The sequence below is a fragment of the Podarcis liolepis genome (genome assembly GCF_965112155.1).
Source record: "Podarcis liolepis genome assembly, chromosome: 13".
NCBI classification, from domain to species: domain Eukaryota; kingdom Metazoa; phylum Chordata; class Lepidosauria; order Squamata; family Lacertidae; genus Podarcis; species Podarcis liolepis.
The window spans coordinates 5,428,921-5,452,599 of record NC_139573.1 but is presented as its reverse complement, the minus strand read 5'-3'; the positions used below and the strand labels follow the sequence as shown (position 1 = coordinate 5,452,599).

At 46.8% G+C, this 23,679-nt stretch overlaps 1 protein-coding gene across 1 annotated transcript in view; it reads left to right on the top strand.

The window, feature by feature from the left end:
• LOC310692089 (polyunsaturated fatty acid lipoxygenase ALOX15B-like) overlaps window positions 1–23,679 on the top strand; it is a 44,981-nt gene that overhangs the window by 4,196 nt on the left and 17,106 nt on the right. The window contains exons 2-7 of the mRNA XM_083472611.1: window positions 12,276–12,480; window positions 14,618–14,699; window positions 17,500–17,622; window positions 20,849–20,952; window positions 21,692–21,864; window positions 22,989–23,132. Of these exons, the coding sequence (XP_083328737.1) occupies window positions 12,276–12,480; window positions 14,618–14,699; window positions 17,500–17,622; window positions 20,849–20,952; window positions 21,692–21,864; window positions 22,989–23,132 (831 nt within the window). The remainder of the gene's footprint in view (window positions 1–12,275; window positions 12,481–14,617; window positions 14,700–17,499; window positions 17,623–20,848; window positions 20,953–21,691; window positions 21,865–22,988; window positions 23,133–23,679) is intronic.

Genomic DNA, 23,679 nt, shown 5'->3' with positions numbered 1-23,679 from the left:
AGGAGAGGTGTTGGAGATCTCTGGAAACAGAAATGAAGTTCACATTTGAAACTCACAGAATCTTTTTATATATATAATAATTTTTATTAATTTTAACATATAAATTATAATACATACCACAAAACTTCACCACTTATACAATCTTTTTTGGACTTCCATCAGCACCTCTGATGATCCACCGTTTTAACCACTTCTTATGCATTTCTTAAATTCATATTGCCTTTAATTATCTTAACTAATCATCCTCCCCTTTATCCATTTTTGCAATAGTTCCAATAATTCACCTCACAAAACTTCTTGCAAACCTACAAACAAAGTCTGATCATCACAATTACTTTTCAAATAGTCTGTAAATTTACACCAGTCTTCTGTGAATTTCTGGTCCCACAGACTTTGAATCCTTCCTGTTAGTTTATCTAGTTCTGCATAGTCCATTAATTTCATCCTCCATTCTTCTATCGTCGGTAATTCTTCTTGCTTCCATTTTTGTGCCAATAATATTCTTGCTGCCGTCGTTGCATATAAAAACAGCTTACATTCTTTTCTATTTATATCACTTCCTACAATGCCCAGTAAAAATGCTTCTGGTTTCTTTATAAATGTATATTTCAACATTTTTTTCATCTCATTATATATCATTTCCCAGAAGCTTTTCACTTTTTTACATTCCCACCACATGTGATAAAATGTTCCTTCTTTTTCTTTACATTTCCAACATTTATTACTAACTTTATACATGTTAGCTAATTTAACGGGTATAATATACCATCTATACATCATTTTCATCACATTTTCTTTTAAGGCAGAAACTCACAGAACCTTAGCATTGGAGAGTTGGACAACTGCAATGCGGGAATTGCAGCTACAGAATCGCCGTGATTCTCATGTTTGCATTCTGGACAACTCAAAACCGAAATGCTTTTGAAGGGGGAATCCTGTCAACTGCCTCTGTACATTCCTGTCCATTTCCTTCACAAAAAGAGAAGGGGAAATGGCTGCATTCTTCCAGGGCCTGCTGAAGGCACTGCAAGGGTTTCCTGTCTGTCTCAATTCAGGCGCTAATTGACTCAGCATCGCTGGTTGTGTTATCCGCCAATTACTGTTTTTGGGAAACGCTGAGTTTAATTTGGCACGCATTCTAAGCCCTTAATTGAACTGTCACAGCCGGTCTTTGACACACGCTTCCATTCTCCTTTTTTCCCTTCCTTACACCCACGTGCACGAAGATTCACATATCTGATTACTCTCATCTTTCAGCTGACGCAACAAGGCACTTTTTGTGGCTGCTGCTGCAAAGTTCAGCCACAGAAATCTGAAAGAGGCTCCCAAGGAATACGCGAATCACACCGCTTGTTTTAAACTGTCTATGCATGTGTGCATGATGGGGGAGAGAGATGCAAATAATTAGAAGTTTTTAAATTGTGCTTGTCATGGAGCAAGCAGAGAGAGAGAGAGAAGAGTTTTTCTGCCTTTCTCGTAACATCAACAAAGCTGAATGTTAGGAGATTCAGGTCTGATAAAGAAAAACGCTTCTTTCAGGGCATGTTTTAACTATGGAATTTGGACTGCTTGAAAAGAAAGCTAGATAAATCCACAAAGGGCAAGTCCAGTGTTGGATTTAGGTATAAGCTAAACAAGCTATAGCTTAGGGCCCCACTCTCTTGGGGCCCCCCAAAAAATTTAAAGGAAAAAAAATAACTGGATGCACATTTCCAGAATATAAGATACAAAACAAATAAAATAAAACCTGCATACAGCAACAGTGTTTTGTGTTGTGTAGGCTCCTATGATGTAAGTAATGGGCCCCGCTTGCTAGCCTGCTCCCTAAATATCACTGGTTTGCTCATTTCTGTATATAGGGTGCCTACATTCTTCATGCGCAAATGGCTTTAGATACCTATGAGGTCCATAAATGACCATATAGGTAAAGGTAAAGGGACCCCTGACCCTTAGGTCCAGTTGTGACCGACTCTGTGGTTGCGGCGCTCATCTCGCTTTATTGGCCGAGGGAGCCGGCGTACAGCTTCCGGGTCATGTGGCCAGCAGGACTAAGCCGCTTCTGGTGAACCAGAGCAGTGCATGGAAACACCGTTTACCTTCCCGCCAGAGCGGTACCTATTTATCTACTTGCACTTTGACGTGCTTTTGAACTGCTAGGTTGGCAGGAGCAGGGACTGAGCAACGGGAGCTCACCCAGTCGCGGGGATTCGAACCGCCGACCTTCTGATCAGCAAGTCCTGGGCTCTGTGGTTTAACCCACAGCGCCACCCGCGTCCCAAATGACCATATAGCATATATTCAACACAAAAAACGGGAAATTTGTTGTTGACAAAGGACAGCTAGACACATAAAGGGCCCCATTACCTTCAGTAGCTGAGGGCCTCATCAAACCTAAATCTGGCCCTGGGTAAATCTATGGATGGCTCTTAGCCACAATGGCTGCTCTTGCGTTCGAATCCTGCTTGCTGGTTTCCCATAACGGGCATGTGGTTGGCCACTGGGAGAACAAGACGCTGGACTAGGTGGGTGCCATTGCCCTGATCCAGCGGCAGGCACATCTTATAGAATCGCAGGCCTGTAGAGTTGGAGGGGTCCCCATGTGTCATCTAGTCTGACCCCATCCACAAAGCAGGAATCGCAACAAAACAAAAAATCTGATTTTTTGCTTTGTCTTGCTGCAGCGTTACAGATCTGGAGAAAGGTGCTCCAGTGTCAACAACAACACAAGAGAGTCTGGTTTGCTACACACATTTATGGGCACATGGACTTTTTTATTTGAAAACTATAGAGAAACGGAAATAGCATTCCTTTCCTTACGCTTCTGCTACGGCGGAAATCACGAGCTTTCTGGTATAGACCGGAGCTAATTTGGCAGCCCTTGGACTGGTGATTTGAGGCCACCAATTTTCTCTGCTTTGCTAGTGAGTCAGTGTTGCTTCCCTGCCTGTCACATTGATGGAAACTGGCTTGGCGAGGGAGCAATCAGGGCACACATCTTAATGCGTTACGGACTAAATCACATGAATACCAGAAGATCTTTGATCTCTTCCCCTGCCATGCAAGGAGCCTGATGTACACGAGATAGCCAAGGCGTGTTGAGCTAACCCAGGTCTCGTGGCCGAGCAGTAAATCTGTATGTGTGTGTGTGTGTGGCCGCTGGGAGCGGAATGAATGAACTTCGGTGGTACCACGGAATGCTCACCAACATTCCAGCTGCCATCGCAGAATGCTAATGGAGCACGATTGACACGAAGGAAGTGGATATAATTTCGAGAAGTATGTCACAGTAGCGTGGGAAGGGCTGTGTGCTGTAAACAGGTCAGGGAAGTTTGGGTGTTGAGGGACTGCGAACCAGGAAGATATTTCAGCAGGATTCTGTAGTGGAATATTCATTCCACATCTACATTTGCTTGCATGTCTCTTCGGCAGGGGCAGGCAAACTAAGGCCCAGGGGCCGGATGCGGCCCAATTGCCTTCTAAATCCGGCCCGTGGGCGGTCCGGGAATCAGCATGTTTTTGCATGAGTAGAATGTGTCATTTTATTTAAAATGCATCTCTGGGTTATTTGTGGGGCATAGGAATTTGTTCATTCCCCCCCCCCCCAAAAAAAATAATCCAGCCCCCCACAATGTTTGAGAGACAGTGGACCGGCCCCCTGCTGAAAAAGTTTGCTGACCCCTGCTCTTGGGTATTTCCAAATTTTATCGGGCAAAATATTCCTGCATTGCAGAGGGTTGGAGTAGATGACCCTCGGGGTCCCTTCCAACTCTAGGATTCTGTGATCTCCTGGCAAGGCTGGGAGTGCTTCCTGTTTGAGGTCTTGGAAAACTGTTGGCAGTCAGTGTAAACAGTACTGAGTTAAATGGAATTCTACGATTCCACTTACTGGAGTTTTTTTATATTGAGCTTCAGCCAAGGAGGCTCCAGGCCGTATGTGTGGATTTCCTCCCCTCCATTTTGCCACCACAACAACCCTGCGAGGTAGGTAGCTCTGCCTGAAATAAATTTAAGGCTCGAGACCACACACACAAAATTTCGCAGCGGGAAAGTGGGTGGAAGATGGATCTTTCCAGTCTACAGGTTGGTGGCCCAAGATACCTTGCTGCCTGAGGCACACCAGAAAATGGGGACTTGCACTACCAAAATCTCCACCCCTGCGGCCCATAGAAACACCCCAAGCCAAGCTGCGTTAGAGGCTATCCCAGGCCATAGCTGTCAACTGTCCCTTATTTGGCAGGAAAGTCCCTTATCCCAGCGCCGTGTCCCGCTGCCGTCCCTTATTGATGATGTCCCTTAAATTTCCCGGGTTTCAAAGGAAGCAGCTCTTCTCCCTCCCTCCCTGCCGGCCAGGGAGGAGGGAGGCTCCAACTGTGTTGCTTGGCTGCATTGCTCACCTAACAACAACAACAACAACAACAACAACAACAACAACAACAACAACAATAATATCTTTATTGTCATTGCCCCCTTCGGGGACAACGAAATTACTTGATTGCTCCATAAAAACACTAATTAAACAATACAGTATAATACAGCAAGGGAGATTAGATGACTTTCAAAGTCCGGGCTTCCCATTCAGGGCCGGAGTCTCCTGGGGGGTGGAGCTTGCATGCCTTGTGCCAATCAAATTGGCCGCCTTGCCTGGGGACTCGCCTTTGCTCAGCGCTTCCCAGCGGAGAGGGGACGGTGGTTTTCCTTGCTGCATCCCCTTTGCCGGGTTGCTGCGCTGTGGGAACCACCGCTTGAGGCTTCGTTTGGCTGCTGGCTGGGCTTTCTGCCTTTGTCTCGGAGGGGCTCAGAAGTTGAACATACCTGTGCTTGGAAAATCCCTTATTTTGGCTGCTGATCCCTTAATTTTCGAGGCTGCTGGTCCCTTATTTTCAAATCTGTAAGTTGACAGCTATGTCCCAGGCCAACCAACTTATAATGACAACTGAGGCCAAAAAGCACCTCTCCGGCTACAAAACTACAACAACACAACTTGAATATCTAAAGAATTTGATGCCCACTATTGCCTGCCTGATTCAGCTGCCTCAATCTGCCTAATGGCAGGAGTGGCTGTCCCCAGTCTTACTTCGGTAATCTACCAGCTACTCTTAACTGGTTCACAATAATTGCTTTAAGGCGGGTGCGGAGAACTGAGGTGAACTTCGATTAGGCCATGTAACCGTTTGTTCACTGGTTGGCAACCGTCTGCCTCGGGAGACAATGGAAGATCATATATATATATATATATATATATATATATATATATATATATATTTATTTGGTTTTATAGATAACAAATGAAAACAATAGTACAGTGGTGCCTCGCAAGACGAAAAGAATCCATTCTGTGATTCTCTTCGTCTAGCGGTTTTTTCGTCTTGCGAAGCAAGCCCATTGACGGATTAGCGGATTAGCGCTATTAGCGGCTTTTAGCGGCTTAGCGGCTTATCGGATCAGCTGATAAGCGGCTTAGCGGCTTAGAAAAAGGGGGGGAACCAGCAGGAACTCACAAGACATTGTTGTCTTGCGAAGCAAGCCCATAGGAGATTCGTTTTGCGAAGCACCTCCAAAACGGAAAACTCTTTCGTCTAGCGAGTTTTCCGTCTTGCGAGGCATTCGTCTTGTGGGGCACCACTGTATACTCAAATTTTTGAGATTCCCCTGAGTCTCCCGGCTTTCCTCCATCCCCTCCATGTACCCTACTGTCATCGTTTTCAACGGCGTATTATTTCATCCTCTATATTTTAAATCTGCCTGTATTGTCCTAAGTTTTTGTTACATTATAAAAGTTAAAAGTAAAGGACCCCTGGATGGTTAAGTCCAGTCAACGGCGACTATGGGGTTGCGGCGCTCATCTCGCTCTCAGGCCGAGGGAGCCGGCGTTTGTCCACAGACAGCTTTCCGGGTCACGTGGCCAGCAGGACTAAATGCTTCTGGCACAATGGAACATCGTGATGGAAACCAGAGCGCACGGGAATGCTGTTTACCTTCCCGCCGCATCTGTACCTATTTATCTACTTGCACTGGTGTGCTCTTGAACTGCTAGGTTGGCAGGAGCTGGAACCGAGCAACGGGAGCTCACGCTGTCGCAGGGATTCGAACCGCCAACCTAGAGGTTCAGCAATCCCAAGAGGCTCAGTGGTTTACACCACAGCGCCACCCGCATCCCTGCAAGTGTTATTCAAAACCTGCAATTGTTCTCATTTGTTTGCAGTGGTCTCTCAAATACATTGTAAATCTTTCCCATTCTTTTTGAAACTTTTGTCCTCTTGGTTTCTGAACTTTCCAGTCTTTTTTGCCATTTTGGTGTATTCCAGCAACTTGATTTGACCTTCATCTCTTATATAGGGATTTCTATCTTCTTTCTATTTGGGGGCTAAAAGCATCCATGCAGTCGTTGTTGCATGCATGAAAAGTCTTTTCTGATCTTTGGGATCTTTGTACCTAGAATCCCTTTAAAAAAAGCTTCAGGTTTAATTATAAAAGCTATTTTAAACATCCCCCCCCCCATTTCATTATACATCATTTCCCAGAAGGTTTTTATTACACGCCCACCACATATGATGAAAGTTGCCTTCTTGTTCTTTACATTTCCAACAAATATTTGTACTTGTCCTGTGCATTTTTGCTAATTTAGTAGAACTCAGATACCATCTATACATCATTTTCATATAGATTTCTTTCAAGGTACAACACACCGAAAATTTTAAATGTGTTTTCCATAACTTTTCCCAAGCGGTTAATTGAATATTATGTCCCAAATCTCTCGCGCAATGTATCATTACTGATTTAACCTGTTTATCCTTTGTGTGCCATTCTAAAATTAATGTATACTTTTTCAAAAGGAATTTTACATTATTTTCTAACATCTTTTTCTAATCTTGAGGCTTCACAACTGAATCCTTTCTTTTTATCTGTCTTAAAAGTCTCATTTAATTGTTGATACTGTAACCAATCAGTTAATAAATGCCTTATCTCTCCAAAATCCTTCAGTTTCACCTGATGTTTTACTTCAATTAACAGCTCTATATAAGTCACCCATTCATTTCTCATCTTTACTTTTTTCGGAGATATTGCTTCAATTGGGGAAAGCCACCAGGGTGTTTTCTGTTCTAGTAAAGGAAATTGATTTCCTTACTAGATTATTCTGAAAACCTTTATGTGCTTTTGCTTTTTCATACCATAGGTATGCATGCCATCCAAATCTATTATCATGTCCTTCCAAATCTAAAACATCTACATTTTCCAATAATATCCATTCCTGGAGCCAGCAGAGACAAGACGCCTCATAATATAGTTTTAAATCTGGCAAGGCGAAGCCCCCTCTTTCTTTAGCACCTGTTAACAATTTATATTTTATTCTTGGTTTCTTCCCCTGCCAGATAAATCTTGTAATATCTTTTTGCCATTCTTGGAAGCGTCCAGCGCCGCTGACCACAGGTATTGATTGGAATAATAACAACATTCTCGGCAATACATTCATTTTTATAACTGATATTCTTCCCCATAATGATAGGTTCATCCTTCCCCAAATCTCTAAGTTTCTCTTTATCTCTATGTAGTTATCTTAAAAAATATTAATATTCTTAGCTGTCAACCAAACACCTAAATATTTGACTTTTTTCTCTATACATATGCCCGTAGTTTGTTGTAAGTCCTTCTTATATTGTTCTGTCACATTTTTCACCAAAACTTTAGTTTTGTTTTTATATAGCTTATAAGCTGCTACCTGGCCAAATCCCTGGACCTTCTCCACAACTTTTGGTATACTACTCTTGAGATGTTCCACCGTAATCACAAGGTCAAGGTAAATTTAATGCACATGACTCCCCCGCAAAGAATTCTGGGAACCGTAATTTGTTAATTGCTGGGAAATGTACCTCTCCATGCAAAATTATGGGGTGGGCTGTGTGGGATGCGCTTTAAGTGACTGATTATATATTATTATTATTTATTCAATTTATACCCTGCCCTATACCCAGAGGTCTCACGGCGGTTCACAAACAAGACCACAACATATAAAATCAAACTAAAAACTAACTCAATTAAAAAAAACAAAACCCCAAAGAGCCACATTCTAAAAGAGATGTCAATAAGATCAACCAAAGGCCTGGTTAAAAAGCAACATTTTTGCCTGGCGCCTAACGAAGGCGCCTGGTGAACTTCCCTGGGTAGAGCATTCCACAGACGGGGAGCCACTGCAGTGAAGGCCCCGTTCTCATGTTGCCACCCTCCGGACCTCTCGAGGAGGAGGCACACGAAAAAGGACCGCAGAAGATGATCTCAGGGTCTGCGTAGTTTCATATGGGAAGAGGTGGTCCTTGAGGTATTGCGGTCCTGAGCCGTTTATGTGTTCAATTGATCTGGATCGTAAGGTAGGTAAAGATAAAGGACGCCTGAATGGTTAAGTCCAGTCAAAGGCGACTACAGGGTTGCAGTGCTCATCTCGCTTTCAGGCCGAGGGAGCTGGCATTCGTCCGCAGACAGCTTTCCGGGTCATGTGGCCAGCAGGACTAAACTGCTTCTGGTGCAACGGGACACCGTGACAGAAACCAGAGTGCACAGAAACACCGTTTACTTTCCCGCCGCAGTGGTACCTATTTATCTACTTGCACTGGTGTGCTTTCAAACCGCTAGGTTGGCAGGAGCTGGGACAGAGCAACGGGAGCTAACCGCGTCGCAGGCATTCAAACCACCGACCTTCCAATCGGCAAGCCCAAGAGGCTCAGTGGTTTAGACCGCAGCGCCACCCACGTCTGGATCGTAATCAATTCTAGGAAGGCCCATTTTGTCACACACACATTCAAACCACACTGCCTCGCAACAGGAAGAAATTAAAGAGGTCAATTGATCCATTCTGGGAATGCACGGCCTGTTGGATTCCAGCCTGATTGGCAGAGGAGCCCTGTTAAAAAACAATAGTGGCACCTCTCATTGTTGCCTTCTTTGATCCACCCTGTCACTTGCTTCCGTGATGGGCAGCCGGGAGCCAGCGCACTGGAGTTTCTCTCTCTCTCTCTCTCTCTCTCTCTCTCTCTCTCTCTCTCTCTCGTGCTTCAACCCACGTGCCATTCCAGTGGCAAGTACAGTCTGGCCTGGAATCTGAAGGAACGTGACAGGAAAGCATCGCTTTACGGCTACTGTCAAGCGAAAGCGAATCCTCAGCAGCAACTCCAAGTTGACTCACGGCAGTCAAAATCAGGGCTTTGTTAGGCTTCCTTATCTACTCCCCCACTTTTCTGCTTTCCTTTTATTCTTTAACCCCCCCCCCAAGACAGATCCTGAAGCTGAGGCTCCAAGACTTTGGCCACCTCATGAGAAGAGAAGACTCCCTGGAAAAGACCCTGATGTTGGGAAAGATGGAGGGCACAAGGAGAAGGGGACGGCAGAGGACGAGATGGTGGGACAGTGTTCTTGAAGCTACCAGCATGAGTTTGACCAAACTGCGGGAGGCAGTGGAAGACAGGAGTGCCTGGCGTGCTCTGGTCCAGGGGGTCACGAAGAGGCGGACACGACTAAACGACTAAACAACAACAACAAAGGCACACAGGGATCTGCTTTATATTGTTAACGGAGGAATCTGAGGGCTCCCTTGGACAAAAAACAAGGACACCAGCCAGGAATACCAGAGCAAAACAGGAGCCAGTAGGCTTGGTCTTTATTGAAGACTGTCGTGACAGGACTCCCACCTGCCACAAGGTGGAACAAGATGGAAGCCCCAAACAAAAGAGAACCCAAGCTAAGCCCCATGTTACACCCCCCCAAACTACATCACTAATACATCACAGTTACATCATGAAAGGGGAGGTCTGGTGGCAGTAATCTGAGCATCCTGGACCCTGCCCCATGGTTCTCCTTGCCCTCCACCAAACACCCATCAAGTGGAACAAAAAAGATCTTTACATTTCCCTGTTTCCCAGCCAAGTTCATCACACCCTTTTGTCTTCATCTGGGTTTGTTATTTCTGGAATGGCTACCTGTCTGGCACTCAGGTATCAGGATGCCAGGGATTATCACTCAGGCAGAGGGGCTGCTGAGGAGCTGAGCTCACATGTCTATATGAATTTCTGAAGTTTTCCCAGTGAGCCAGTACATAGATGCATTTATCAGTGAATTCTTACATTTGGTATCGTGCAGCAAAGGCCCTTTGAAAAGATAGGAAGAAACTGTGATGGGGTGTTTTGTGGGGACAAATCACAAAGTCACAAAAGCGATTGTGCTGGTTTTGGTAGTGGGCTGCATGTGCATGATATCTGCTGGAGGGGCAACACCCCCCCCCAACCTATACATAAATTCCTGCAACAATACGCAGTCAGGTCATTTAACTCAGCACTGTCTACACTGCCTGGAAGAAGCTTCCCAAGACATCAAACAGGAAGCTCTCACAGCCTTGCCAGGAAGATCACAGAATCATAAGAAGGGACCCAAGGGTCATCTAGTCCAACCCTCTGCAGTGCAGGAATCTTTTTGCCCAGTGTGGGGCTCGAACCCACAGCCCTGAGATGAAAAGTCTTGTGCTCTACCGGCTGAGCTATTCTGCAGGCCAGAGGACTGAACTGCTGCATGCAAGGCCCTGAGAGACGTCTCCTCCCCAATAGTTTTGAGATAAGCTTCATGCCCTATGAAATATACTCAGAGTTGAGAGTGGATTTCATGCTCTTTATTCAGCTCATAGTGGTGAGGAGGAAATGGAGGTTTTCCCAAAGTATCTGCTTTATATACTGGTACATTATTTACACAATGGGCTGCACGTGATTGGCTAATTCCAGAATTCTCCTGTAGGCCAATCAGGTTGTGGATTCACTTCCATCTGGAGCTGGATTGGGTGGCTCCTGCAGACCAATCATACTGCTGCATTGTTCTAGGACCAATCAGACTGCTGCATTCTGAATCCTATTGTTCTAGGACCAATCAGACTGCTGCATTTTGGATCCTATTCAACTCAGTACATAACACCCTAAGTTTTTATTTTCTCAGATGTTAAAAGTGTCCTGTTTCCGGACTGTTCCAGTAAATCAACGGGATGTTTGGGGTCATGTAGACCCCAAAACTGTTCCAAAGAACATGGAAGCTGGCGGCTGACAGGATTTCCACTGTCCAATAGTGGAAAACAGTACAAAACTTTAACAGTTCCGTGTGGTGTAAGAACTTGTAGGCCTTTGTGAACCCTGAACATTTTTATTCAATGTGGCAGGACTGTAATCTCTTACGTTTTAGATTTGGACATGCAAGGATTCATCCCTGTGCTGCCTAGAGAAATATGGGTGCCATAACTCTTAGAATCATAGAAATGTTGGAAGGGACTCCGGGGTCATCTACTCCAACCCCCTGTGACACAGGAATCTCAACACGAAACGCCCTCCCCAATTCAGTTTGAAGCCCTGCTTCGCTTTGCAAATGCTCTAGCAATTTATGATTACATCATTATATGCCCTGCTTGGTATTGCCGACGCTGTGTAGATCTTTTATTACTGTTTATTTGTTTTGGTTATGCAAGACTCCGTTTAGAAAAGGAATTAAAGAGTGTGTCACCCTAAGCGTTCTGCGTTGTGTGGAAGCAGCATAAGCGGCGGGGAGCTGGTTGCACGTTCCTTGCTTTGGAGAAAACATATACGGAGGTTCCATTTTCATAGCTTTCCACCCAAAAGATTCTAGGCCTCAGGGCATCTTATGCTATGGGCGTACAAGTTATTTAGTTGCAATTCCTGCATCGCAGGAGCTCGGACCCGATGACCCTCCACCCCCATCGTTCAGCCCGGACGCTGAGATCCAGCGCCGAGGGCCTTCTGGCGGTTCCCTCACTGTGAGAAGTGAGGTTACAGGGAACCAGGCAGAGGGCCTTCTTGGTGGTAGCACCCTCCCTGTGGAACACCCTCCCATCAGACGTCAAGGAAATAAACAACTACCTGACTTTTAGAAGACATCTGAAGGCAGCCCTGTTTAGTTTTTAATGTTCAATGTTTTATCATGTTTTAAAATTCTGTTGGGATACGATTGTTGTTATTGTTGGTTGGTTGTTTGTTATTTATTATTATCATCCTGTTCTCACAGTGGCCAACCAATTTGCAGTTGCAATCAGCCTGTTATTTGCAATCGCAGCCTGTCCGTTAGTGCTGCAACTTGGCGTTTGGTGTGAGTTTTGCAATCACATTTTGTGGCAGAATCCATCCCAAGTGTGGACCAGAACTGAAATAATTCTTTCTTTCTTTCTTTCTTTCTTTCTTTCTTTCTTTCTTTCTTTCTTTCTTCTCTTCCCTTCCTTCCTTCCTTCCTTCCTCCCTCAACAGGTGGAGGAGCACGAAGTCTTTTGTGACCATGACCTGGGCCCGATCCTGCTGATCCACCTGCACAAAGACCCTTACTCCTTCTTCCCCGAGAACAGCTGGTACTGCAATTCTGTCGAGGTGACATCGCCGCACGGTGAGGTCTATCGCTTCCCCTGTTACCAGTGGATAGAGGGTTACTGCACCAAGTCCTTCAGAGAAGGAGCCGGTGAGTATTCCTCACTCCCCGCCCCCCTGTCCTGAATATCCTGGCACTTGCTGGAGAGGCAAGGTCCCATCCCATAATGACATCAATGATTCGTCCTGAAACGGGATTTGAAATTCAGAATGAGACTTTGTATGTTTGCTTGCTTGCTTTATTTATGCAGACAGCCCCCCCCCAAAAAAAACCTCATTTTAATCAGATGTACCATATTTTTTGCTCTATAAGACGCACCAGACCACAAGACGCACCTAGTTTTTGGAGGAGCAAAACAAGAAAAAAATATATTCTGAATCTCAGAAGCCAGAACAGCAAGAGGGATCGCTGCGCAGAGAAAGCAGCAATCCCTCTTGCTGTTCTGGCTTCTGGGATAGCTGCGCAGCCTGCATTCGCTCCATGAGACGCACACACATTTCCCCTTACTTTTTAGGAGGGAAAAAGTGAGTCTTATAGAGCGAAAAATACGGTACAGTGGTACCCCGCAAGACGAACGCCTCGGAAGACGAAAAACTCGCTAGACGAAGGAGTTGTTCGTTTTCTTAGCCGCTTCGCAAGACGCATTTCCCTATGGGCTTGCTTCGCAAAACGAAGCTTGCCCCGCAAGCTCCAGGGATAGCGGGGAAGCGCAGCGCGTCTTCCCCGCTGTCCCCGGACCTCTTTTGAACCAAGGGGCTGCAACGGGGAGAAGCAATCTTCTCCCCTCAGCCCCTTGCTTCAAAAGAGGGGACAGAGGGGACGACACCCCTTGCTTCAAAAGAGGGGACAGAGGGGAAGGCGCGCGCGCCTTCCCCTCTCTCCCCGGACCCCTTTTGAACCAAGGGGCGGCAACGGGGAAAAGCGATTCTCCCCGCTGCCCCTTCCCTTGCTTTAAAACAGGTCCGGGGACAGAGGGGAAGGCACGCGGCGCTTCCCCTCCGTCCCCGGACGGTCTCCATAGGAACGCATTAATTGATTTTCAATGCATTCCTATGGGAAACCGTGGTTCACAAGACGAAAAACTCGCAAGAAGAAAAAACTTGCGGAACGAATTAATTTCGTCTTGCGAGGCACCACTGTATTTATTTCATTTTTACCTCCCGCTGAGGACCTCATAGCAGGTTGCATGGGTGTGATTGACAAGGCCAGCTCAGCTGTTTGTTGCCATCCCATTAGACTCTTCCTGCATTCGTTTATGGCTTTTGTTGGGTAGGTGAGGGACTATATTAACTACATTTGATCCCTCTTCAGACCCATGTGCGTGGGTTGAGACAGAGGAAAAATGCATCCGCAAACCTTTTTCAAAGGACAGGGCTTTTTCCAGACTCTTTCACAAGAGAAAGCCGTATCGGCAGAGTCTAAATCTCATTTTAAGCAGTTTAATTGAAAGCCTAGAGATAGGCCGTTAGACTGATTTCCCCCTTTTTGTTTCCCTGTTTATCAAAGAAACAGGCTACAGACTCGAAACTAAGTTTATAAAATGTATAGTTTACTCACAGTCAAGCATTTGTCCTTAGCAGCAACAGCGGTAAAAAGTAACACAGTTAAAATACTTGTATTTACGGTGAAAACAGCCTCAGGCATGTTTGTGATGCTTTGAGCAGAAGTCCACTATCATGGCTGGTTGGAGAGAGAGAAATACAGCCGTACCTTGGAAGTCAAACAGAATCCGTTCCGGAAGTCAGTCTGACTTCAGAAACATTTGACTTCCAAAGTGTGGCTTCTGATTGGCTGCAGGAAGTTCCTGCAGCCAATCAGAAGCCACAGAAGCTCCATCGGATGTCCGGCTTCCAAAAGAACGTTTGAAAACTGGAACACTCACTTCCAGTTTTTGATCGTTCAGGAGCCGAAATGTTCGACTCCCAAGGCGTTTGGGAGCCAAGGTACAACTGTACGTCTCTGCTTCTTCCCTCCCAGGAGAGGAGGGGAAATGACATCACACAGAGCCTTCTCTGCCAATTACATTTCTGTGGTCAGAGTCGGCGGCAATACACCTCTATGGTCTTAACCCTTTCACATGCTAACTAGCAAGAACGTGCATTGTTAGATTTGACTGCCTATCTCCCACATCCATAAGGATGTGTAAAAAGTGGAGAAATGCTAAAAATTGGGGAAAGCCAGGGAAAGTGTAAAAACCACTTGACCGTTTTCTTCCTTTCGTGTACAGCCAAAACTCCAGCGGACGACACTCATTATCTCCAGCGGAGGCACCGCCGTGAGGAGCTGGTACTGAGTCATACGAAATATGGGTGAGTAGGAAACAAATTTACAGAGAGACCTTCCTTCCTACCTACCTACCTACCTACCTACCTACATTCCTCAACAGGTGGAGGAGCAGCAACGGTTGTTGCTGTTCTTGTTTTGCAGGAGGTAATCTTCTACCACTGGCCCTAATAGCCGGGTATCTTCATCATATCATTACATGTGTTAATTTTGCTATCATAGTGTCCTTACATGATGGAGAACATGGTCAAACCTGAAGGCCACATTCACTTCTGGGAAAACTTACGGCAGCTGCTTTTTCCTTTCCTTTCTTTCATAAAAATTATACACCTCTTGACTGTAAAGAACAAACAAACCTCAAAATGGCTTACAAAAAGATAAGGCAATAAAACCAAGAAAGATTAACAACCCTACTGTAACACATACAAAAGTTAAAATATTAAAACAGATTAAAGTTATCTGTTGGTAAAGTAAAGGTAAAGGGACCCCTAACCATTAGGTCCAGTCGTGACCGATTCTGGGGTTGCGGCACTCATCTCGCTTTACTGGCCGGGTCATGTGGCCAGCATGACTAAGCCGCTTCTGGCGAACCAGAGCAGCGCACGAAAACGCCGTTTACCTTCCCGACTGAGCGGTACCTATTTATCTACTTGCACTTTGACGTGCTTTCGAACTGCTAGGTTGGCAGGAGCAGGGACCGAGCAACGGGAGCTCACCCCGTGGCGGGGATTCAAACCACCGACCTTCTGATCGGCAAGTCCTAGGCTCTGGGGTTTAACCCACAGCCTTGTCTAAATAAGAACATTTTTAGCAGGCACCAGAAAGAGTAAAGCGAAGGTGCCTGTTTGATCTCATGAGGGGGAGTTCCAAAGTGTAGGTGCGACCACACTAAAGGACTTAGTTCTTACAAATGCAGAAAACAGGTAATGTGTGGCACTTGTAGTGGTGCCAATTCTGCCAATCGAAGTGGTAAGGCGACCTTGTAGGTGCATGTGGTGGGCGGGACCAGAGGCAAAAGTGGGTGGGGCCACAAATAAAAAATGTGCCTTTGTAGAGTAGATTTGTTGCCACACACACTCCCACAGCCCTCTTTGTCCTTCTCACGGAACGACGGTTCCCAGAGCGGCTTAACAGTCAATCCCTCTTCCCAGGCAACTCTAGGAATTGCAGCTCTGTGCCGGGAACAGACAGGGGTCTCCTAACAAATTTCAAGATCCTTAAGCAGCCACAGTTCCCAGGATTCCTTGGGAGGAAGCCATGACAGTACAAAATGACATCCCAGTGCTTTGAACGCAGAATGCAGATGGGGCCTGACAAGGGGCCAAATCCTGCCTTCCTTCAAACAGCCGCCGTGCCCACCATCAGGCAATTCATTCTGCACTCCTGTTATGTATTCAGTGGTCTGTGTTTGCCTAAGCTTGTGTCTGGACTAAGGATTCTGAGTTCCTGTGTTCTGATCATAGCTGTCAACTGTCCCTTATTTGGCGCGAAACTCCTTTATCCCAGCGCTGTGTCCCGCTGCTGTCCCTTTTTGATGATGTCCCTTAAATTTCCTGGGTTTCATGCTCGCCCGGCTTGGGAGGGAAGCAGCGGCTTGGGGTCCTCCGCCGCGAGAGAGAGAGTGCGTGCATGAGCTGCCGCGTCTCCGTCTCTCCCTTTTCCCCCTCAGGGGTGCGTCGTGAGGAGACGGGTGGCGGCGGGCGGGCAGGCAGCCCCTCTCTTGCGAGACTTCTGTCGCGCTGCCAGGGGAAGCCGGAAGCGGCAGCGGCAGTGGAGGCGGCCTGAGGGAGGAGGAAGAGGAGGGGATGGGGAGGGACGCAGAAGGGTGGCGCTTCAGTGGCCACCGCAGTGCCGCAACCGCCTCATGCCAGGCTCGCGGGCGGCCTGGGCGAGAGTCTCTCCCCCCCCCCTCAGGCGGGGAAGGGCCGATGGAACTCCTTGCACCAGGACGACGGCAGCCCCGACGTGCTGCTTAGCATCCCCTCCAACCAGTGCAGCATCTTAATGTAGTGATTTCCCCCTCTGCATCCCTTTCATAACTCTATTTTTATAAATCATTTGTCCATCCATAGTTCAAATGTTTACTACAAGTTTTCTGTCAATCCTACCAATGTATATAACTCTTTACAATAGCTTTTCAACTAAATTATAAACTTTCCCCATTCTTTATTAAAGAGGTCATCTTCCTGGTTTCTAATTCTGCCTGTAAGCTTTGCCACCTCAATGTCGTTCATCAGTTTTTCTGCCACTCTTCTTTGGTCGGAGTTGTAGACCCTTAGGATCCTCTAGTCCAACCCCTGCAAAACACAGTCAGTGGCAGTTTCAGCAAAAGCAGCCTGGCTCCATCAGTGGCGGATTGATGTATAAGCTAAGCAAAGTCCCTTATTTTGGTTGCTGATCTCTTATTTTCAAAGCTGCTGGTCTCTTATTTTCAAATCTGTAAGTTGACAGCTATGGTTCTGATTCGATACAAGACCACAGAACGTTTCAGGATTTGGGCCTCTGCCACTGGCCCTTGAATTCTGAGTCGTGATTCGCAGTTTGGAAGTTTAGACAGCCAATCGTGTTGGGAGGGGGAGTGGCCCAGGCCTTCAGAAATGTATATAAGCAGTTGCTTTGCCCCTGTTTCCCAGTTACGTGGTTCAAGAAAGGTTCTTGCTGTTATCGCCGTGTCTTGCCTCGTGGGAACCCACCTACACTTCAAGTCCTACACAGAAGGAAGCCTCATGGCATTCTGTAGCATTTTCTCACTGGCAAACACCGTTCACAAGGATGCCTGGCTATCGTTTATTCGTTCTCCCTCTTTCTATCAATTTATCTGCACAGGTGGAAGGAATACATCCCGGGAACTCCATATTGTGCCGATATCGATACGGACATGACGATGGAGTATAATATCCAGTACTCTTTCCCCAAAGCCACTGCCTTTTTCGGGCGTGGGACCCTCGCGTAAGTCTTGCATAACCTGCCAGCACTTCTTTTTTCTTTCTTTCTTTCTTTTAAACATCTTTATTGAAAGTTCAAAAAGTACATAATTATATGTGCCCTAAACATAAAGGTAAAGGGACCCCTGACCGTTAGGTCCAGTCATGACCGACTCTGGGGTTGCGGTGCTCATCTCGCTTTATTGGCCGAGGGAGCCGGCGTACAGCTTCCGGGTCATGTGGCCAGCAGGACTAAGCCGCTTCTGGTGATCCAGAGCAGCGCACGGAAACGCCGTTGACCTTCCCACCAGAGCGGTACCTATTTATTTACTTGCACTTTGAGGTGCTTTCGAACTGCTAGGTTGGCAGGAGCAGGGACCGAGCAACAGGAGCTCACCCCGTCGCGGGGATTCGAACCGCCAACCTTCTGATCGGCAAGTCCTAGGCCCTGTGGTTTAACCCACAGCACCACTTGCATCCCATGCCCTAAACATGGCAAGACGTAAATAAAAGAGGGAAAAAGAAAAAGAGAAACCCGCGTAGAAGGGAAAATAAAGGGGGGGGGAGGGAAGCTATATTTTAGAAGGTTGTTATTGTACTTCACCAGACCTTAACCTACTACACTAGTGGTAAGAGTGGCTTCCAAATATTGTTGAGTTTGTCCATACCAAGTCTGTGTTAAATGCAAGTTGTTCATATGTTGCAAGTTTGTATATGTCTTCAATCCAATCATAGAAGGGAGGCGCATTTTTTTTCCTCCCAGTTCATCAGTATCAGTCTTTTTGCTGTGGTGAAAGCACAGAGAGTCCACTGTATTGTCTTATTGTAAGGTTCCACCTGCTGGGTATATACTGTATTTTTCGCTCTATTAGACGCACTGGACGATTGGACACACCTAGTTTTTAGGGAAGAAAACAATAAATAAGAAAGGAACGCAAAGCATCCTGAGCGAAGAGGGAGCGCTCCTCCATCTTCACTCAGGAGGCTTTGCGGGGCTACCCCTGAAGCCAGGAGAGTAAGCGGGATCAGTGCGCACCGATCCCCCTTACCCGCCTGGCTTCAGCAAAAGCAAGCCAACGGGCTTTCCTCCCGCAAGAGCCGTGCTCTCTTTAAAGGGAGCGCGGCTCTTGGGGGCTTTTCTTGGGGGCTTTTCCCTCACCTCCCGCAAAAGCCAGGGGCAGGGATGGATCCCGCTTGCTGTCCTGGCAGCTGTCCTGGCTGCGTGCAGCCTCTCTGCCGGGAGAGGCTGTGCGCAGCTAAACAAGAAGCCAGGACAGCCAGTAGGAACTCTGTGATCTCGCTCGCTGTCCTGGCTTCCTCTTTAGCCGCGGGGAAGCCTTCATCCTCTGCCTGGGAGAGGCTGCGCGCGACTAAGGCTCCCCCAAGAGCCACGCTCCCTTTAAAGAGCGCATAGAGTGTGTGTGCAGCTCTTGGGAGCTTTTCCCGACGAGGGAGCCATTCTCCCTCCTCAGGAAAAGTCCCCAAGAGCGGCACACACACTCCATGCGGCTCTTTAAAGGGAGCGCTGACAGAGCCTCCAGCCTGCATTCGCTGCATAAGACGCCCACACATTTCCCCTTACTTTTTAGAAGGGGAAAAGTGCGTCTTATAGAGCGAAAAATACGGTAGTTCAAGAGGACATTTTGCTCTGCAAATGTACGGTTGTTCCATACAGTTCTGTTGATAGTTTCGGTTACCGTATTTTGCGCCCCATAGGACGCTCCGGCCCATAGGACGCACCTAGTTTTTTGGGGGGCAAATAAAGAAAACAATTTTTATTTCCCCCCCCAGGTGCGGGGCTGGAAGAACCAGGTCGGGGAACAGTGGGAAGGCACGCTCTGCCTCCCCGCTGTCCCCCGAGCTTGTGGGGCTGGCGATGGGGAGAAGTGCGCTGATCCCGGGACTGCAGGCAGCTCTGCACCGCCATCCCGAGCGGGGCGGGACTTAGCGCCCCGCTCGGGATGGCGGCGCAGAGCTGTGCTGAGCCGGGGACTGCAGGCAGCTCTGCGCAACCCTCGGAGCCGGTCTCACGAGGGTTGCGCAGAGCTTCCTGAAGCCTGGAGAGTGAGAGGGGTCGGTGCGCACCGACCCCTCTCGCTCTCCAGGCTTCAGCGAAAGCCTGCATTCGTCCCATAGGACGCACCCAGATTTCCCCTTCATTTTTGGAGGGGAAAAAGTGCGTCCTATAGGGCGAAAAATACGGTACCTTCTACTGAAAGTATCTGAAGAAGTGTGCATGCACACGAAAGCTCATACCAATAACAAACTTAGCTGGTCTCTAAGGTGCTACTGGAAGGAATTTTTTTATTTTGTTTCGACTACGGCAGACCAACACGGCTACCTACCTGTAACTAGAACTTCTGCCAAAAATCTTTCAATATAGGACAATGAAAAAACTTATGTTTTGGAGAAGCATTGCCCCTGTTGCATCTCCAACAGTTAGATACCACAGATAGCCCTTTTTTAAAGAAACGTAATGGGGTCCAGGATATTGTAAATATTATTTCTTGTTGTATGAGCCTGCAAGCACTTCTTAAGCTTGAGATGACGACTGCACAGGAAGGTTTTATCTCCCCTGCTAGTCAAAAATATGGATTCAGTCTTGGGCTGGTTGTTTTGATTTCTTTAAGGCTCTAATGCCGCTGTGAGATACTTGGACCTCAGCTTGGCTGTTGAAAAAGCTGCATACAAATATTACATAATATAACCTATTCATTTCGGGATGTGTGACCCTCCAAGTGTGGTTACACTCCAAACCCTATCGGCTTTGACCCTTAAGACCCCTGGGGATTGTTTTCCAACAAGGCAACTTGCATACCTTCCAACTTTTCCCCATTCAAAACCGGGACGTTCATCTTCCGGGACGCATTCCCAAGCGAGTCACGTGACTTGTGCCTTGCTCTCACGCTAGATCACAGCACCCAAAATGGCTGCCGAGATCTCGTGAGAAAAAACGGGATGTCCTGTTTTCCCCCGGGGCGCTTGGAAGGTATAAAGTTGGTGGGCATCGCTGTTTCTTGTGGCAATGAGTTCCTTAGTTTAACAATGCAAGATGTGAAGAAAGCCTTTCTTTGGTCTGTTCAGCCACCTCCCTTTGCACAAGACCTTGGACAGCAGCTGCCAGCCAGAGTTGGCAGCACTATGGTCTGACTCTGCGCACAAGGAAGCTTTGCTCAAGGGCAGATAATCCTCCTCTTCTGTAATGGCATGCCTCTTCCTTGACAAGTTCTCTTTCTGCATCTCCTCCTCAGGCTGTTTGAGGCCAAAATGAAGGGCTTCCTGGACAAACCTTACTCCTGGGAGAAGCTTGAGGACATCCGCAAGGTCTTCTGGTTCTACCACACCCCTGGAACAGGTCAGTGAGGGCTGAGGAAGCTGCCTCTCTTCAAAACAAACCCTTTCCGTGAGAGGTCCAGAGCGTGGCAATAGAGAACGGGCCTTTTCGGTGGTGGCTCCCCATTTGTGGAATGCTCTCCCCAGAACGGCTCGCCTGACACTATCATTGATGAGCTTTAGTAGAGTAACTCGGAAACGACAATTAATCCAGAGTGTGGCAGCTGGACTGGTGACCGGATGTGGCTGCTGGCACAACATACAACACAGGTCCTAAGAGATCTGTATTGGCTCCCAGTACGTTTCCGAGCACAGTTCAAAGTGTTGGTGCTGACCTTTAAAGCCCTAAACGGCCTTGGCCCAGTATACCTGAAGGAGCGTCTCCACCCCCATCGTTCAGCCCCCTAAGGTCCAGCTCTGAGGGCCTTCTGGCGGTTCCCTCCCTGCGAGAAGTGAAGCTACAGGGAACCAGGCAGAGGGCCTTCTCAGTGGTGGCTCCCACCCTGTGGAACGTCCTCCTATCAGATGTCAAGGAGATAAACAATTATACGACCTTCCATAGACATCTGAAGGCAGCCATGTTTAGGGAAGTTTCTATTGTCAGATGTTTTTCTGTGTTTTTGTATTCTGTTGGAAACCGTCCAGTATGAGCAGATTATTATTATTATTATTATTATTATTATTATTATTATTATTGGCAAAAGCGCTTCTTTTCCACCAGGCTTTCAATGATCTGTGTCTCTCCTGCTTCCCTTCTCCAGAATATGTGTTCAGGCACTGGAAAGATGACGATTTCTTCGGCTACCAGTATCTGAATGGAATCAACCCTGTGTTGATCCGGAAATGCACCAAGATCCCGGAAAATTTCCCTGTGACCCAGGAGATGGTGGCTGGGCCTTTGGGAGAATACACTACCCTCAAGGAAGAGTTGGAGGTTGTTCATTGCTCTCCATCTCATTGGCTGTATCTCAAAGCCACATTCGTGTGTGTGTGTGTGTCCTTCTCTATGCATTGTTGTTGTTTAGTCGTTTAGTCGTGTCCGCCTTTTCGTGACCCCCTGGACCAGAGCACGCCAGGCACTTCTGTCTTCCACTGCCTCCCACACTTTGGTCAAACTCATGCTGGTAGCTTCGAGAGCACTGTCCCACCATCTCGTCCTCTGCCATCCCCTTCTCCTTGTGCCCTCCATCTTTCCCAACATCAGGGTCTTTTCCAGGGAGTCTTCTCTTCTCATGAGGTGGCCAAAGTACTGGAGCCTCAGCTTCAGGATCTGTCCTTCCAGTGAGCACTCAGGGCTGATTTCCTTCAGAATGGAGAGGTTGGATCTTCTTGCAGTCCGTGGGACTCTCAAGAGTCTCCTCCAGCACCAGAATTCAAAAGCATCCATTCTTCGGCGATCAGCCTTCTTGATGGTCCAGCTCTCACTATGCATATATATGTCTAAAATATCCATAGCCCACCTCTCTAGTAATAGTATCCAAGGCAGTTAACCAAAATAGCTCTAAAGAACCAAAAATGCTGCCTTCATCAGAGGAGTATTGAAATATACTCGGAGTCAAGAGTGGATTTCATGCTCTTTATTCAGCTCATAGTGGTGAGGAGGAATGGAAGTTCCCCCAGAATGTCTGCTTTATATACATTATTTACACAATGGGCCCCACGTGATTGGCTAATTCTGGGATTCACCTGTAGGCCAATCAGGTTGCGGATTCACTTCCACCTGGAGCTGGATTGGGTGGCTCCTGTGGACCAATCAGACTGCTGTATTCTGAATCCTATTGTTCTAGGACCAATCAGACTGCTGCATTCTGGACCCTATTGTTCTAGGACCAATCAGACTGCTGCATTCTGGACCCTATTGTTCTAGGACCAATCATACTGCTGCATTCTGGACTCTATTGTTCTAGGACCAATTAGACTGCTGCATTTTGGATCCTATTCAACTCAGTACATAACAAGTACGATGGCAACTTTAGTCCAAAATGCTGGGCTGGGCTGACATCAGATGGGATTCAAACTTTCCTCCCTTCTCCAACCCGCTCCAACTCTGTTTTTCAGAAAGGAACCATTTACCTAGCAGATTACAAGTTGCTGGAGGGTATTCCTACCATCCTGGTGAACGGCAAAGAGCAATACATTGCTGCCCCTCTGTGTTTGCTGCACCAAAAGCCTTCTGGAGAAGTCATTCCTATAGCCATCCAGGTAACAATTTAAAAAAGAAACAAAAAACAGGGAAACATTCAGCAGAAGGATTCCAAACAAGCTAGGAGGTTCCCCTCACTTAAGGGAAGCCAAAAAGATATTCCATGAGATTGTTTTGATGAATATATGGCAAAATATTGCTCAAAAAAAAGATACGCTAATATGCCCAGATTAAAATGTGAAGTACTGGGTGGAAGAAAAATTAGTAAGGAAAGATAATATGAATATACAGATGCTTTGAGAAGACTGTAGAATGCAAAGATTTTTGCAAATTGTATAGTGTGGAGGAAATTGAGTGGGGGCGGAGGGAAGTGGGAGGAAGGAGAAAAGAATAATATGATGGATTGAGGAAATAGAAATGTAAATGTATGGGGGGATGGGGAGGAAATGGAGTTGGCTTTGGTACATCTGTATTGTAATGTGATATGTGAAAACCGAGAGAGAGAGAGAGAGAGAGAGAGAGAGAGAGAGAGAGAGAGAGAAATACTCAGAGTCAAGAGTGGATTTCATGCTCTTTATTCAGCTCATAGTGGTGAGGAAGAATGGA